The sequence below is a fragment of the Callorhinchus milii genome, unplaced genomic scaffold (genome assembly GCF_018977255.1).
Source record: "Callorhinchus milii isolate IMCB2004 unplaced genomic scaffold, IMCB_Cmil_1.0 Scaffold1028, whole genome shotgun sequence".
NCBI lineage: Eukaryota > Metazoa > Chordata > Chondrichthyes > Chimaeriformes > Callorhinchidae > Callorhinchus > Callorhinchus milii.
Window position 1 is genome coordinate 7,399 of NW_024705769.1, and position 16,916 is coordinate 24,314.

General features: G+C 47.9%; 1 protein-coding gene across 1 annotated transcript; it reads right to left on the minus strand.

The window, feature by feature from the left end:
• Positions 1–8,742: 8,742 nt before the first annotated feature.
• LOC103173338 (oocyte zinc finger protein XlCOF6-like) lies at positions 8,743–11,640 on the minus strand. The gene is given in 3 exon segments (XM_042346574.1): positions 8,743–9,346; positions 9,348–10,555; positions 11,593–11,640. Coding segments are annotated over 3 exon segments (1,860 nt in total).
• Between the last annotated feature and the right edge of the window lie 5,276 nt (positions 11,641–16,916).

Sequence of the window (16,916 nt, forward strand, 5' to 3'; positions counted from 1 at the left end):
TTCCACACAATGCCAATAAGACTTTCTTACATTCCTTACGTCGAGCAATCAATTGCTGCATCACCAGACAAGTTATCAGCCTCACTCAGTGATGATATTCTCAGAATCAGAAATTGGGGTTTCCATATATTGTTGGCGATGCATCGCATTGTCGGAGGTGATGGCATTTGAATGAGACGTTTTGCTGAGGATCCGGCTGCCTGTTCAGCTGGATGTTAAAATATCCCATGACACTTTTCAAAAAGTCAAGGGAGTTTCTCCCAGTGTCGTGGGCAGCAATTCCGCAAATACAATTATTTTCTCACTTCTTGAACGTTTCTCGGACGTTGCTGTGCGCAAACTGGCGGCTGTGTTTCGCACCAACAGAAACACTGTTTCAGTGATGAAAGAGTTAAAGTGTGGAACATGTTCCCTAAGGAGACGGTTCAAGCACTCAGTGTTGCTTCCTTGAGTTTTCTGTTATGAAAAAATATTATGGAATATAAAACATAGGTAGGTCGGGACACATGTGCTTGCGACCGCCAGAAAGACGAAAGGCGAACCAAGTGGCCCTTATTCTTTTTTACATCTCGCTTTTCTGATGTTCTCATATTTCACTCAACAATAATAATAAATTCCACTTTACAGTTTATACGTTGAGCATTTGTGACATTCAAGACCTGATGAGCAATGATTTAAATAGGAAGGGTTATTATTAATGATTTATTATTATTATTGAAATATTTGTATCTGGAATTAATCTGTACAGTTACTAACGATTCCAACGGCTTCCAGGCTCCACGTTCACCGCACTAAATGTTTATCCTCCGGCTGACGATCCAGTACATGTTCATTCAACCGAGATACAACACAACAATAGCCACAACTATTGTTTACACAGTGTCTTATTGCCAAGGAATTTATTATTTTATTATTGCCAAGTTGCAGAGAAAGTGGAGGTGACTCTGGGCAAAGGGCAAAGAAAGTTCAGGTCTGATCTGAAGAAGGGCATGGAGGGAGGGGCAAGGATGAAGGCTCCTCGAGGGTAATACGTTTGACATGAAATCCAAAACACAATTACCACATCTTCCTGCCCATAACGGCAAAAAAACCCTTCCCACTGAGCGATCGTTGCAACATTTGTAGGTGCAGTGATTGAGCGTCAATGCTGCGATGTCTGCAAACCGATCAAGGTGTACACCAAGGCCTGCGTACACACATATGTGTTGGTGACACGATTCCAGTTTATAATTCCCAGCACATATCCGAATGACATCGCTCTTCAATGAAACGGCAGTGTAGTTTTGAGCTCTGCACCATTGCAGCCATTGTCCTTTTATCGCAAATCTTCCGCAATGCAAGTGGTAGACACTGCAAATGTTCTGGAGGAAATCGATCTGAGACCAACTGAGGAGCGCCAAAGTTACAATGCAGAAAAATGTCCTATAAGATTCACTCAGATGTTACAAGACAGAAAGATAACTTGCATTGGAACATTGCTTTCTTTTAACTGGGGCGAACATGACTGGAGAGGTCTTGTCAGAGAAGAACAGAGCTGTGTCCAAGCATAGAATAAGCGAATTTTACAGCACAAAAAGAGGCCAATCGTCCCATCGTACCTGTGCCAGCTGCATGCAAAGCTACCGAATGACTCCCACTCCCACATTCTTTTCCCACAGCCCGAATTGTTTTACTTTTGCAAATGTATATCCAATTCACTTATCAGAAGTTATTATTGCATCTGCTTTTACCTCCTTTTCAGGCAGTGGCTTTCAGCTGATACAATTTCGCAGGTTAAATAAATATCTCTGTCTCCAGATGAATCGTGCAGAAGCAGGATCATTATCAGGAAAGCCTGGAACACGTACTCCAGGTCAATGATCCTCGGTGGCATCGTAATTAATGAACACACCTAAAGTGGTGGGTGATCATGGACTTGTCTTGTCTTACCCCCACTTCAACAGGGATGTTTTCAGAGACCAGGGATAACACTCACATGGATTCTAGAGATGGAATACACATTCTGGGTGAAATCCAAATTTTTGGCCTTATTCTCCCATGGATTCCAGTCTCAAAAAAACGCTTGACGATCTTGCGAAAATCAACTAAACCAACGGAGTTGGGTTTTTCGCTCAGACTTTGACGATCTGTGCTGTCATATGATAAACCCTACCCAATCTCGCATAACTTCACAAACGGTGTCTCTAATTCTGTCTCTCTCTCTCTCTCTAACTCTCTCACACTCTCTCTTTCACTCTCTCTCTAACTCTCTCTAACTCTCTCTGTCTCTGTGTCTCTCTCTGTCTCTGTCTCTCTCTGTCTCTGTGTCTCTCTCTGTCTCCGATTCCCCTCGTCCTGAGTCTTCAAAGTGCAACAGTGCAAAATATTTCCAATTCTGCATTAATATTACATATGTCGATGTGTTTTTGCATTAACTTTGTGTTTAAGTAATAAACCATTTTCTTTGTAAAACTCTGGAAACGGATTTGCAAAGTCCCCATATTCCAGGAATTAAAGGGACAGAGATAGAGAGCGTGTGAGAGAGAGAGTTAGAGAGAGAGAGAGAGAGAGTGAGAGCGAGTTAGAGAGAGAGAGAGAGAGAGAGAGAGAGCTAGAGTTAGAGAGAGAAACAGAGAGTTAGAGACAGAGAGAGTTAGAGAGAGAGTGTGAGAGAGTGTGAGAGAGTGAGAGAGAGTGTGAGTGAGATTTCGAGAGAGTGAGAGAGATTTAGAGAGAGATTTAGAGAGAGAAAGTGTGAGAGAGTGAGAGTGAGAGTTAGAGAGAGACAGAATTAGAGAGACACTCAGTTCGTGAAGTGACTGTGTAAATATATTGACAGTAAAACCTGTGGTTATTGTGTGGGTTTGAAGCTGATGTTTTGAGTCGCAGATTTACTCACAGTTTCACTTTGTGTTTCAGATAATGTTTTACCATTTAAACCTTTTTAATGAATCGCAAAGAAGGAAATTTGTGACTGGGTTTAAGGCGGAATTTGGGATTTGATAAACGATTCGCCATTTATACACCGAAAGTCCGGGAGACTATTACACCCACTTCCCGGGTTTGTCCCCCGGAGTTTGGGATCAAAACCCAAACGCAAAGTCAATGCAAAAAGCGGTTTATATGTTTAATATTAATGCAGAATTGGGAATATTTTGCACCGATGCACTTTGAACCCCGGGATCCGGGGGTTCACAATCCGCTTCCGATGTTTTTGTTTCCAGATTTGGGGTTAAAATTAAAACCCGAATTCATCGCAAAAAAAAGACACATAGACGCCGTCGATGTTAATGCCAAAAAAAACGGAGTGTCATAAACTATTGCACTTTGAGCCCCGGGAACGTGGGGGGACTTTGCAAACCGTTCCCGAGTGTTACACAGAGAGTGGATTGGGATTTAAACGCAAAGTTAATGCGAAAAGACATCGATGTCTTTGGTGTCAGTGCAGAAATGGGGATGTGTTGCACTTGTGCGCATTGAGCTCTGAGGGCGTTGGGACTCAGAGAGACGGACACACACAGACAGACACTCAGAGACACACAGCGGCCATCGCGGCTCTGTCCCGGTGACCCCCAGACTTGGGGGCCGAGGGTTCGGGATCCCACACCTTCCCCCGTGACAGCCCATAATCCCGGGAACAGCTCCACTGCAACTAATTCACCTGAAAGTGGGAATCGACCTCCAATGGCCCCCAAACTCCGCAGAAACCCGGGAAGCGGTTCGCGACGGTGAAGGCGTTCCCAATTCTGCGTTAATCTCTCGACGGTATCGATGTGTTTTTTGGCGTCGACTTTGGGTGTCGATAATCACCCGCTATCCGGGTAACAACACGGGAAACGGGTTTAGAAGTCCCCGGGTCCCCGGTGTTTAAAGTGCATCGGTGCAAAATATTCCCAATTCTGCATTAATCTCAAACGTATCGACCGCTTTTTGCATTAACCCTTTCCCACTCTCTCACACTCACTTTCTCCCTCTCTCTCACACTCACTCCCTCTTCCTCGCTCTCTCTCTCTCTCTGCCAATCAGCCGCTGAGCCTGCTACAATCTCCTGATGTGAGTGGGGGAGGTTTTGTATGTGTGGGGAGGGGGTCTCTATGTGTGGGGAGGGGGTGGGCTGTGTGTGTGCGAAGGAGGGCTGTGTGTGCGTGGAGGGAAACTGTATGTGTGGGGAGTGGGGCTGTACGTGTGGGGAGGGGGACTGTTTGTGTGGGGAGGGGGGGCTGTATGTGTGGGGAGGAGGGCTGTGTGTGTGGTGAGGGGGCTGTATGGGGGAGGGGAGCTGTAGGTGTGGGGAGGGTGGCTGTATGTTTGAGGAGGTGGGCTGTAGGTGTGGGGAGGGGGGGCTGTATGTCTGGGGAGGGGGGGCTGTATGAGTTGGGAGGGGGGCTGTATGTCTGGGGAGCGGGGGGCAGTATGTGTGGGGAGGGGGGCCGTATGTGTGGGGAGGGGGGCTGTATATGTGGCAAGGGGGGACTGTGTGTGTGGGGAGGAGGCTGTGTGTGGGGGGGAGGGGGCTGAATGTCTGGGGAGGTGGGACTGTATGTTTGGGGATGGGGCTGTATGGGGGAGCGGGGCTGTATGTGTGGGGAGGGGGGGCTGTATGTCTGGGGAGGGGGGCTGTATGTGTGGGGAGGGGGGCTGTATGTGTGGGGAGGGGTGGCTATATGTGTGGGGAGGTGGGCTGTATGTGTGGAAAGTAGGGGCTGTTTGTGTGGGGAGGTGGGACTGTATGTGAGGGGAGGGGGCTGTATGTGTGGGAAGGGGGACTGTGTGTGTGGGGAGGGCTGTGTGTGTGGGGGGGGGGCTGTGTGTGTGGGAATGGTGGCTCTGTGTGTGGGGAGGGGCCCTGTATGTGTATGGAGGGGTGGCTGTGTGTGTGGGCAGGGGGCTGTTTATGTGGGGGTGGCGGCTGTATTGGGGAGGGGAGCTGTCGGTGTGGTCAGGGGGGTTGTATGTGTGTGGTGGGGCGCTGTCTGTGGTGAAAGTGTACTTTTGGGTAGGTTACCTGTGTGTGTGTGTGTTTTGGGAGGGGGTTGTGTGTGGTGAGGGGACTGTGTGTGTGTGGAGTGGGATGTGTGTGTGGGGGTGGGGGGGGGGCGCAGTGTGTGTGTGAGGTGAGGGGGTTTGTGTGTGAGCCTTCTGTGTGTGTGTGATGGGCGCGACTGTGTCGTGGTTTGGGCGACCGTGTGTTTGTGTGGGTGGGTAGTCCTGTGTGTGGGAGCGCGGGTGCATTGTGTCCTGTGTGTGGGGGCGCATACATGGAGGGTTTGTGTGTGTATGAAGCCGCTCAGCCCAGTCAGTCTGAATCAGATCCCCACCCAACCCGCATTCAAATGGGTTAAATAACTGACCCCAACAGCAGAACAGTATAGAGTGTAAAATGGTCGGCTTCACAGCGAACAACAACAACAACATATTGATCCGCTGCTCATGAACTTATCTTTTAAATTACAAACAGCCCCTATTCCGCTGGAATTAAACCACTAAACATATCTGATTCTGATGGTAATAACCGGGGAGAGAAGGTGCCTTCAGACCTATAATACACTGTAATATGTAATACACTGTGAAGTGATGTGAGCGCCGACAGTGGAGGCCATGACTGGTGTCAGTGGGGACACACGGGCTCTCATTTCTCACCGCGCCATTCTGTTATACTCTCCAGCGGCCACACGCTGTGGTGACAGCCTGACATGTGCACAACAGCCACGCGTGTGTGAGGTCCGGCAGGAGATGGCAGTTCCCCAACACATGGTCAGGAGAGAAGGGGAAAAGGTGTCGCACTGGTGTATTCACTGTGAGTCGCTGGTGTTGGATCGAGTGGATCTCCGCTGCACATCAAACACTAGTTATTTCCTTCACTTCTCACAGCAGCTTCTCATGTGGGGCTGCGAACAGCACCGGGTCCTGGAAAAGTTTCCCACAGGAACAGAGTCTTTCACAGCATTTGCAGTGTTCCGTGTGTTGGGAGTTCGCAAAACACTTCCCACATTCCGCTCATTTATACGGTTTCTATCTTGTCGGTATCCGCTGGTGACTGCGGAGTGTCACTGAATATGTGAAACACTTCCCACATTGGCAACAGTTATACGGTTTCTCTCCTGTGTGTATTCGCTGGTGTTTTAGGAGTGTTCCTGACTCTGTGAAACTCTTCCCGCATTCATTACATTCATGCGATTTCTCTCCTGTGTCTATCCGCTGGTGTTTGTGGAGATCCCCTGAATGAGCAAAACACTTCCCGCATTCGTTATGGTTATGCAGTTTCTCTCCTGTGTGTATTCTCGGGTGAAGGTGGAGTGTCCCTGAACGTGTGAAACTCTTTCCACATTGGGAACATTGATAGGGTTTCTCTCCGGAGATCGATCGCTGGTGACTCTGCACAGATCCGTGTGTAAACCCCTTTTCTCCGACAGCATCAGTGATAGATCCCGGAGACTCTCTCTCTGGGGTATGGAGAGGGGGGGAGAGTGGCAAGCGGGAGGGTCGAAAGTGGGTGGAGGGGAGGGGGGGGGGTAAGAGGGGTCGGAGAGGGAGGGGCGAGGGGTGGTGGGAGAAATAATATTAATATAACAAAAAGGGGTTTAAACCTCACGAATAAACCTCCTCTCCCCCGTTCAATTGAGTGTACGACCTCGCTTTAATGCACAAATTCGGTCTACAGACTGAAATCCTCCTCCGGCCCCGCCAAACTCTGTCTCCTGATTGCAGCAGAGCCACCAGCGGCTGATTGACAGAGAGAGAGAGAGAGAGAGAAGGAAAGAGGGAGTGAGTGTGAGAGAAAGAGAGAGATTTAAGACGTCGCGTGATTTTTTTTAACCGCGAAAAATCATTGAAATGAAGATTACACCGGGATTATGAGTGGTCACCGGGGAGGTGCCGAGTCTCCAGTGATTGCGAATGGTTCGTGTGAGATAGAGAGAGTGTGTGGAAGAGCACAGGAGTGTCACTGTGTCATTAAGTGAGGAGAGTGAGGAGAGAGAGGGATTGAGCGATGGGAGAGAGGGAGTGTGTGAGAGGATGGAGAGAATGATGGAGAGAGTGTGACAGAATGTGTGGGAGAGGCGGGGAGAGAGCGATGGTAAGGGAGTGTGGACAGAGTGTCTGACGGTGCGAGAGAGCAGGAGGGAGAGGGGGAGTGAAGGAGGAATAAAGAGAAAGAGAGAGAGCAGAAACAGAGAGAGAGAGGTGAAGTGAGGACACTGTTTCTTGCTTCACTGTCAGGACAGACTATCGGAGTCCCATTGGCCGCCGCGGGGGGGTGGGCGCGAGGTCAGATGCCGTGAAACATGTCGTGCAGTTTCCTCACAGAAAACTCCCACTTTCCCCAGTGAGAGACTCCTCTAAGCCCATCATTTCCCTCCTCCCAACTTACCCGCGCGACCTCCATAACCGGTCATTCCCTTCGCGCAGGAAACACAGCTCCTTCGTGTCACCCTCACCCCATCTGCCCCAACAGCACCATTTTGCTCCCATTGCCCGGAGCTCCATTCCCAGTGTCCGTTTGACTCGCCCCCTCCCTCCACTCTTTCAAAGCACATCAAGACCTATCTCTCTGACTGTATTTCCAGTTATCTTCCCCCTCGCCGCCTCACTCGGCTCCCACCCCCCGCTCGGGTGTCCAGCTGGCAGTGCTGATCGCCTCCAGACCTCCCCCTGACGTGAAAAGGGTTCGGTGTCAAAGTTGTTATGTTTTTGAAAACAATACACAAACATATTGCTTATGCCCCACTCCCCCCCCCCCCTACCCCGCTCCTCCCGATACAGAGTAAAGCTCCCTCTGCTCTTCACATCTCGATCCATCTCTTGTCCCGCTCCCTTGGCCTATCTGAACATACTGTTGGGCAATAACCCGTCTGTCCTGTTTTATATATCGCTATAAAGTCACCTCACATTCATCTGTGTTTGGGGACGAAGGTTATCTTTACGTCCCTCACATGAGAAAATGAGAGAATAAAAATGAAGGAAAACGGCAACTGATTCCGTGCCGATGGCTTTAATATTAGTCATAGTTCATTGTAACATTACTGTAAACGTCGACAGTGCCTCAGCCGTATGGTAAAGGAGTGATATATACACTGATTAATATCCCTGTCCCACAATCCTCAACTCCACCACCAACATCCCCTCCCACCCATCCCCCTTACCCCCATCCCCCAACCCCCAACACGCGCGCACACACAGATGCCCTCCTCACACATTCAGCCACCACCCCACATACAAATCCCCTCCGCACACACACACAGCCCACAGACACACACATTATAGACACTCACACACACAAACACAACCCCCACCACTCCCACCAGCACAGCAATTCAAAAGGAAATATTTTGATTAACATAAACAGCGAAAAAAAAAACTGGTTGGTAAAAAAAAACTATAAGCACTCCCCATTCTGCTGGTAACAAACCAGGGGACGAGGTGCTTTTGACCAAATATATATTCTTTAGTGATGTGAGCTCCGATACTGGAAGCCACAGCTGGTTTCAGAGGGCTCATATCTCACCGCGCCATTCTGTTATTCTCTCCCGCAGCCACACACCTCAGTGATAGCCGGACATGGGCTCTTTCCACATTCAGCACATTCGTATGGTCTCTCTAACAGTTTGTGAGGACCTTCAGGAAATGCTGGTTCCTCAGCACATGTTCAGGAGAGAAGGGGACAGACTATCGCACTGGTGTCTTAACTGAGTCAATGGTGTTGGATCAAACAGATATCTGTCCTGTTATACATCAAACTATTATTGTTATTCTATGCATTTGTCAAAGCAGCTTCTCGTACGTACTTTGAACTGTATCGACTCCTGGAAAGCTTTCCGCTGGTAAAGAACTTTTTTTTTTCTGATACGACACCGCAAAATTATTCCCACATTCGGCATAATTGTACAGTCTCTCCTGTGTGTATCTGCTGGTGAGTTTGGAGGTGCTATTTCCTTGAAAAATTATTTTCACATTCAGTAGAGTTATATGGTCTGTTTCCGCTGTATGATCGCTGGTGTCTCTGGAGATAACTTGGCCTTTTAAAACTCTTTCCACATTCAACACATCTTTACGGTTTCTCTCCCGTGTGTGATTGTCGGTGTCCCTGGAGGTCTCCTGACTTTGTGAAACTCTTTCCACATTCAACACATTTGTTGGCCTTTTCCCGGTGTGTGATCGCTGGTGTCTCTGGAGACTGTCTGCCCTTGTGAAACACTTTCCACATTCTGCACATTTATACGGTTTCTCTCCTGTGTGTGATCGCTGGTGTGTCTGGAGATTCCCTGACGTTGTGAAACGCTTTCCACATTGAACACATTTATAAGGTTTCTCTCCTGTGTGTGATTGTCGGTGTCTCTGGAGATAACTGACGTTGTGAAATGCTTTCCACATCTGCACATTTATACGGTTTCTCTCCTGTGTGTGACTGTCGGTGTCTCTGGAGATAACGCAACGTTGTGAAACGCTTTCCACATTGAACACATTTGTGTGGCCTCTCTCCTGTGTGTGATCGATGATGTCCTTGGAGATTACTCGAGGTTAAAAAACTCTTTCCACACTCAGCACATTTATATGGTCTCTCTCCAGTGTGTGATCGATGGTGTATTTTGAGAGATCCGGAAGCAATGAAACTCTTTCCACACTCAGCACATTTATACGGTCTCTCTCCAGTGTGTGATCGATGGTGTATTTTGAGCGATCCTGAAGCTCTGAAACTCTTTCCACATTCTGCACATTTATATGGTCTCTCTCCTGTGTGTGATCGATGATGTCCCTGGAGTTTACTCGAGGATAAAAATCTCTTTCCACACTCAGCACATTTATATGGTCTCTCTCCAGTGTGTGATCGATGGTGTATTCTGAGAGATCCTGAAGCTCTGAAACTCTTTCCACATTCTGCACATTTATATGGTTTCTCTCCTGTGTGTGATCGATGGTGAACCTGGAGATTACTCGAGGTGAAACTCTTTCCACACTCAGCACATTTATACGGTCTCTCTCCAGTGTGTGATCGATGGTGTATTTGACGATCCGTTGCTCTGAAACTCTTTCCACATTCTGCACATTTATATGGTTTCTCTCCTGTGTGTGATCGATGGTGAACCTGGAGATAAAACGTCGTTGTGAAACGCTTTCCACATTCAGCACATTTATACGGTTTCTCTCCTGTGTGTGATTGCTGGTGTCTCTGGAGTTCTCCTGATTGTGTAAAACTCTTTCCACACTGAACACATTCATATGGCCTCTCTCCTGTGTGATACCGATAGTGTATCTGGAGATAAGCTAACGTTGCAAAACTCTTTCCACATTCTGCACATTTATATGGCCTCTCTCCTGTGTGAGATCGATGGTGTATCTGCAGACTGCCCGATCCTGTGAAGCTCTTCCCACATTCCACACATTTATACAGACGCTTTTCTCGGAGTGATTGCTGGTGTATCTTGAGGTGCCCTGAATGTATGAAATTCTCACCACATCGGGAACATTTATACAGTCTATCTCCTGAGATCGATTGCTTGTGACCCTGTAGAGATCCTGTTTGCGAGACTCGGTTTTCTTCAACATGAAATACGATAGATTCCTGACACTCTCTCTGCTGCAAAGCATCATTTGCGTACAAGCAGTCTGCGTTGTTGATGTGTCTTTATGGAACTCGGGATGTCTTCTGTTGTGTTCCTGGAGGAACTCGGCACAACTCAACACAACGTTGGCATGAGGCCAGGGATGAGACTCAGAATCACCTACTTTGGCTGCTGATGGGAGAAAAGAAAGATCTGGATAAGCAATATATGGGCTTTCTGTACGAATTGCTCAGGAGCAAATTTCGATTGAATCCTTGCATTTGTACAGCACCTGGTGATGTCAATGATTTACATTATTTACTGCCAACTGTACGGTCAGTAGCAGCTTACATTTATATACCGCCCTTCATGCTGGTCACTTATTGACAGTGTCAGTTTATGATGGCAACAACTACCCACAAACAGCCGTGAGGCGTCTCCGTGATTAGTGTAGTTGACCACGGTCTGGGACACAGGGAGATACTTATATTAATGCGGGAAATGCTTTCCATTGTAGGAGGTGCTGTGCTTCAGATGAAATGTTATAATGAGCTCCCGGCCATGTCTGTTCAGGTGGACAGTAAAGATCCCATGACATGTTTCCAAAAGAGAAGCGAGTTTCTCTGTGTTCCACCACACCATTAAAGGATCTTTACTATGTGTCTGGAGAGGCGCAGAGTGACTTTAGCTTAAAAGCTCGGGTTGTATGACAGTGCATCGCGGGTTGGTGGGCAGGATTAGGGTGCGGGGCTCTACGGAGGATGCCATTTTGACGTTTCCCGCCTGAACCAACCAATGGTCAAAATCCACTGCGTGATGTCACTTCGCGGCCTCATATTTCAAACGCACAGACTAAATCTTCAATGAGCATTTTCCTCAATCGCCTTCCTATCCCTTCTCACGGCTCTCCTTCCCATCTGTATCCCTACCGCTTCCTCAAAACCTCTTTAATCTGGACTTCATTGTCTTTCCAATTAAGAGCCGTGTTCCCAACCCCATATTGACCACCTGCACTGCTCTCTCCTCAGTCCCCATCGCCCTTCCCATCCCCCACAGCAGTGGAAAAGCTGACCATCTCTGCTGACAGCGCTTGGTTGCCGTTCCTGACCTGAGTCGCCATTCCCCAGCCCTGTCAACTGAGCTCCATTAAAACCAGGTCACCGGGGAGAGACGGCACATCTGACAGTGCGTCGCTACCCACCCCCCACCCCCACTCCAGCTCTGTACTGCAGTGTCAGCCCAGACTGTCAACTCGTTGCCCGCGATGTGGGGCTCAAACCCACAAACTTCTGACTCGGAGCAAAGAGCACACCAACTGAGCCCGGCTGCCATCTGCCCGATTCTGCACTCGAGCATTTGATGCTGAGAAACTCAGATTGATTTTTCACTCACACAGGTAATCATCGTCTGGAAGATCCCTTTCCTCAGTGTAATCCCTTCTATCCCTCTTTCTCAAATCGTATCTGCTGCTCCCGTACTCTCCTCCGCTCACTCGGTTGCGTTTGGAGCTGAACCCATTTGCGATTTGATCTGCTGTAGAGAAATGTTATTTAAAACAGAAGCACACGAACATTACATTTGCAAAGCGGTTTTCAACTGAGGAGGACGTCCCAAGGCACCTTGGGCACGTTTCCTTACTCCACAAAGAGCCTCATAATAATCCCTCCAAAAACCAGAAACAATCATAAATTGGTTATTTTCAATCTACGACTGCTTGTGGGACATTGCAGTGCGCAATTGGCTGCCGCGTTCGCCCACAAATATACAGTCAATTCACTTTTCAGTGTGTTCTATGAAGCGCTTTGGGACGTCCTCCCGACGTGAGAAGCGCTATATCAAATGTAAGAATTAATATTAATATTATTATTTATACCACAGGCCTCCGATTACCTAAATTATAAGTAGGAACGCGCTTATAATAAAATAATCATAATCATTGTATTTGATATAGTGGTTTTTCACGTCTTCTTGACATCTCAAAGTGCTTCTCAGAATCGACTGTAAAGTGAATTGTCTGTATATTTGTGGGCGAAACGCGGCAGCCAATTGATCACAGCAGTGTCTGTCTCACAAACAGTCGTGGGTTTAAAATGACCAATTTATTATTATTTTATATTGGAGGGATTATCTGTTTACCACACACGTAAAAAAAATCTTAACTCACTTGTGTTTGCTGTTTGAGACATTTTAAACAGTGGATTTTTAGGCACTAATTATGAAATATTCAGAAAAAATTACAGAAAGTACGTTACTGGTTGAATTAGTTTTCAAAACATAAGATGTTTTCAAAAGTCAAAGACAATGTTAAGATATAATCATTGCCAGAGCACGTTCAATGTGCTAATAAAGACTATAATTACATATTTATATTTTATTAACTCTGTAATTCAGCATGTAGAAATCAAAGCTTCAAGGTGTTTGGCATCGATCCAACCGAGACTAGAAAAATGAAAAGTTTCCGTCCCCTCTGCCAAGATTGAGACTGAATTTCTTCTCTGGTGTATTGATGTCACTTAACTATTGACAAGCGATATGTGGTAGTGGTAGTGATTGATGTATCCTCTGTACTAATCCACCTGGATTCAAACCGAACACTACAACTTGCACTTATATAGCGCCCTCCGTGCAGGATAGCGTCTCAGAGCACAATCAAAAGGAAAGGCATCATTCAGACCTTCCTCACAGACTACTTACACGTAAATGAGTACAAATCATGTTTTCAGAAATGTCATTAAATAAAACCGAAATCCCTGAGAAAGACGTTTCTAATGAAAAAAAACTAACTGCACTCTGCATCTTAGGCGTTTCACCCACAAAACACCAAATGCATTTTACAATATATTCTGTGCAGCGTTTTGAGATATCTAATTGCTGTGATGAGGCGCATTAGCAAATTGGAGGATTATAATGAAATATCACTATATATTATTAATACATTAAATTCAACAGTGCAGTAAAAATCCAACTTCATTTCACAAGTCAATAGCCAATGCATCAAAGTAAACGTGTTGTTTCAACAATATCTTCAGCAAATAAAGTAGTGACGAAGGTACCGAGAAATTGAGAGGCGATTACTTACCTTTCCCAGAGGTCGATCCACACTCCATGTCGCTCCCTTCGGTTTTCTCAGACATTCTCCCCTGCCTTGTGTTGGCAGCTCATATTTATATCTGATTAGTTTCTTTGTGTGAAGCCAATAATACAGCCGTATTCCCTTCACGTTTAAAGGTAATTGGCTGATAGTATAGCAGTTGGTTTTCTGGCAGTTTTCAAAGCCAATGTCGTCTTCATGTGATTGAGCCAAATTCACAGCTTTTGTCCACTTCTGGGTATTTCAATAGGGTGAGAATTGGATACTGCGAAAGGGAGGGGGAGAGGAGAGAAAGGCAGAGAAATGGAATAAAATATCTGAATCATCAGCAGTCTGGGTGATAATAACAATAATTATCATTGTATTTGATTCAGCGCTTTTTAAGTCTGTGGGATCTGAAAATATATTCACCGTATATCTGTGGGCGAAACGCGGCAGCCAATTGCGCACAGCAGTGTCCCACAGACAGTCGTGGATTGAAAATGACCAATTTATTATTCTTTTGTTCTGGAGGGATTATTATTAGACGTGTGGAGTAGGGAAACTTGCCCGAGGGTTTGCTCTGCCTGGAATTGATCCCAGGTGTCTCGCTCGCAAAGCTTGTGCTCTAACCACTGAGCCACAGGACCCCAAAATCTGAAGGATATTCTCCTGTAACTGCGGACCGAATGTCTGATATCCTTAAACACAAGTTGCATTTTGTAAACCAGTGTTTATTTTTACACCCCGATTGCCTCCCCGAGGAGCACAGTCACCAGATGGACGTTCTGCATCCGACAAGCGCGGGATTGAGCCTCACTATGTAGGCAGTAGGTACAAGGAATTCCCTGCGGTTTCCAGGTGGGCAACACATCTCAGCACTAAATGTATCAGATACCATTTGCACCTATTGAAGACGCCCATTACAGGCTCTGAGCTGCTTAATTTCCCTCCCCACACCCCACCACCACAGATAGATTTCCCCCTCCCCTCCGCCGAGGGGATTAATGTGGAGGACTGTCAGTCAGGACCCGCGAGAGAGAAACTCACTTGTCTTTTCCATTCATGTCACGAGATATTTCAATTCCCTCTCAGGTATGAGCGAAGCTGTCCAGCCCAGGAGGAGAGGGTCAGGTTACTGCCGGCCAACTCCTGGGGCCTTTGTTTAATGTGGCGTTCAATACCTACAATTTACATCAAATTAAACCGCACATTAAATGCCCTTTGTTTACTGTGCAGTTGGATAGATACGATTTGCACCTATTGAAACTGCGCATTAAAAGTCCCTCTCTTTAATGTGCAGTTAATGTCCCCCTCTCCGACCACTCCGCCCCCTGATCTCCTCACTCCCCAATCCACCACTCGGCGCCTCCGCTCGTCTGGCACCGGCCTCCAGCTTGTCCCCCCCCCGCCATCCGCTCCATCACTGGCGGTCGCCCATTCAGCCACTGACCCACGAAAATCCTGAACTCTCTCCCGCAATCTTCCCGCATTGACCCCTTTCCCCCTTTTCAAGTCCCGCCTGAAAATCTTCCCTTCCGACCGTGTCACCTCCCACCCTCCCCGGGCGGTCAAACTCCACCACGCTGAAGCGCTCTGAGACGCTACTGCGTGGAGGTGGCGGTTGTTGAAAAGACGCAATTTGCTCAAGTGTAAAGGCGCATTAAAGGTCTCCAGAGGGTAGGGTTCACTGCCCCCCTCCCCCCAACCAGAACTTGTGGAGTCCTGTAGCTCAGTGGTTAGAGCACTCGCTTTGCAAGTGAGAGACCGGAGTTCAATCCAGGCAGGTCAGGGCCAAACCTTGGGCAAGTTTCCTTACTCCACACAGAGCCTAATAATAATCCCTCCAAAAAAAAAACCCAAACAAAATGAATTGGTCATTTCCAACACACGAATGTTTGTGGGACATTGCTGTGCGCAATTGGCTGCCGCGTTCGCCCACAAATATACAATCAATTCATTCTACAGTGTGTTTGGTGAAGCGCTTTGTGACGTCCTCCCGACGTGAAAAGCGCTATATCAAATGCGAGGATTATTATTATTATTGTTGCTGTTGTTGTTATGCAGAAGCCGCGCCGTACAACATGGCGGCCCCCAGCGGAGAGCGGTGCCGTACGGCGCCGTACATGCCGACGTCACCGCGCGGGCGGGACTCCCGGCCCTGCGTCATTGCGTCTTCGCACGCGGCGGCCGTCAGCGGCGGCTCCGGATACGGAGAGAGAGAGAGAGAGATACCGTGAGGGACAGAGAGAGTGAGAGAGAAGGAGAGAAGACGGTGAGGGACAGAGAGAAGAAAGAGATAGACGGTGTGGGACAGAGAGAGAGAGTCGGTGAGGGACAGAGAGAGAGGAGAGAGAGACGGTGAGGGACAGAGAGAGAGAGAGAGAGGAGAGAGAGACGGTGAGGGACAGAGAGAGAGAGGAGAGAGAGACGGTGAGGGACAGAGAGAGAGAGAAGAGAGAGAGACGGTAAGGGACAGAGAGAGAGAGAGAGAGAGAGAAGGAGAGAGAGACGGTGAGGGACAGAGAGAGAGAGAGAGATAAGGAGAGAGAGACGGGGAGAGAGAGAGCGAAGGAGAGAGAACCGTGAGGGAGGAGAGAGAGAGAAGAGAAGGAGAGAGAGACATGAGGGCGGGAGAGAGATAAAAAGAGAGAGAGACAGTGAGGAGGTGAGAGAGAGGAGAAGGAGAGACAGTGACGGTGAGGGACACACACAGAGAGAGAGTGAGACGGTGAGGGAGAGAGAGAGAGAGAGAGACGGTCAGGGACAGAGAGAGAGAGAGTCGGTGAGGGACAGAGAGAGAGTGAGAGAGACGGTGAGGGACAGAGAGAGAGAGAGAGAGACGGTGAGGGACAGAGAGAGAGAGAGAGAGAAGAGGTGAGACGGTGAGGGAGAAGGAGAGAGAGACGGTGAGGGACAGAGAGAGTGAGAGAGAGAGAGACAGTGAGAGAGACGGTGAGGGAGAGAGAGAGAGAGAGAGACGGTGAGTGAGTGAGAGAGTGAGAGAAAGTGAGTGAGACGGTGAGAGAGAGAAAGAGAGTGAGACGGTGAGAGAGAGAGAAGAGAGAGAGAGACGGTAAGTGACACAGAGAGAGAGACGGTGAGGGACAGAGAGAGAGAGAGAAGGAGAGAGAGACGGTGAGGGATAGAGAGAGAGAGAGAGAGAGAGAGAAGGACAGAGACGGTGAGGGAGAGAGATAGAGGAGAGATGTTGAGGACAGACAAAAGAGACGGTGAGGAACAAAGAGAGAGGGAGATAAGGAGAGAGAGACGGAGAGGGAGAGGAGAGAGAGGACGAGTGGGTGATAGAGAGAGAGAGAGAGAAG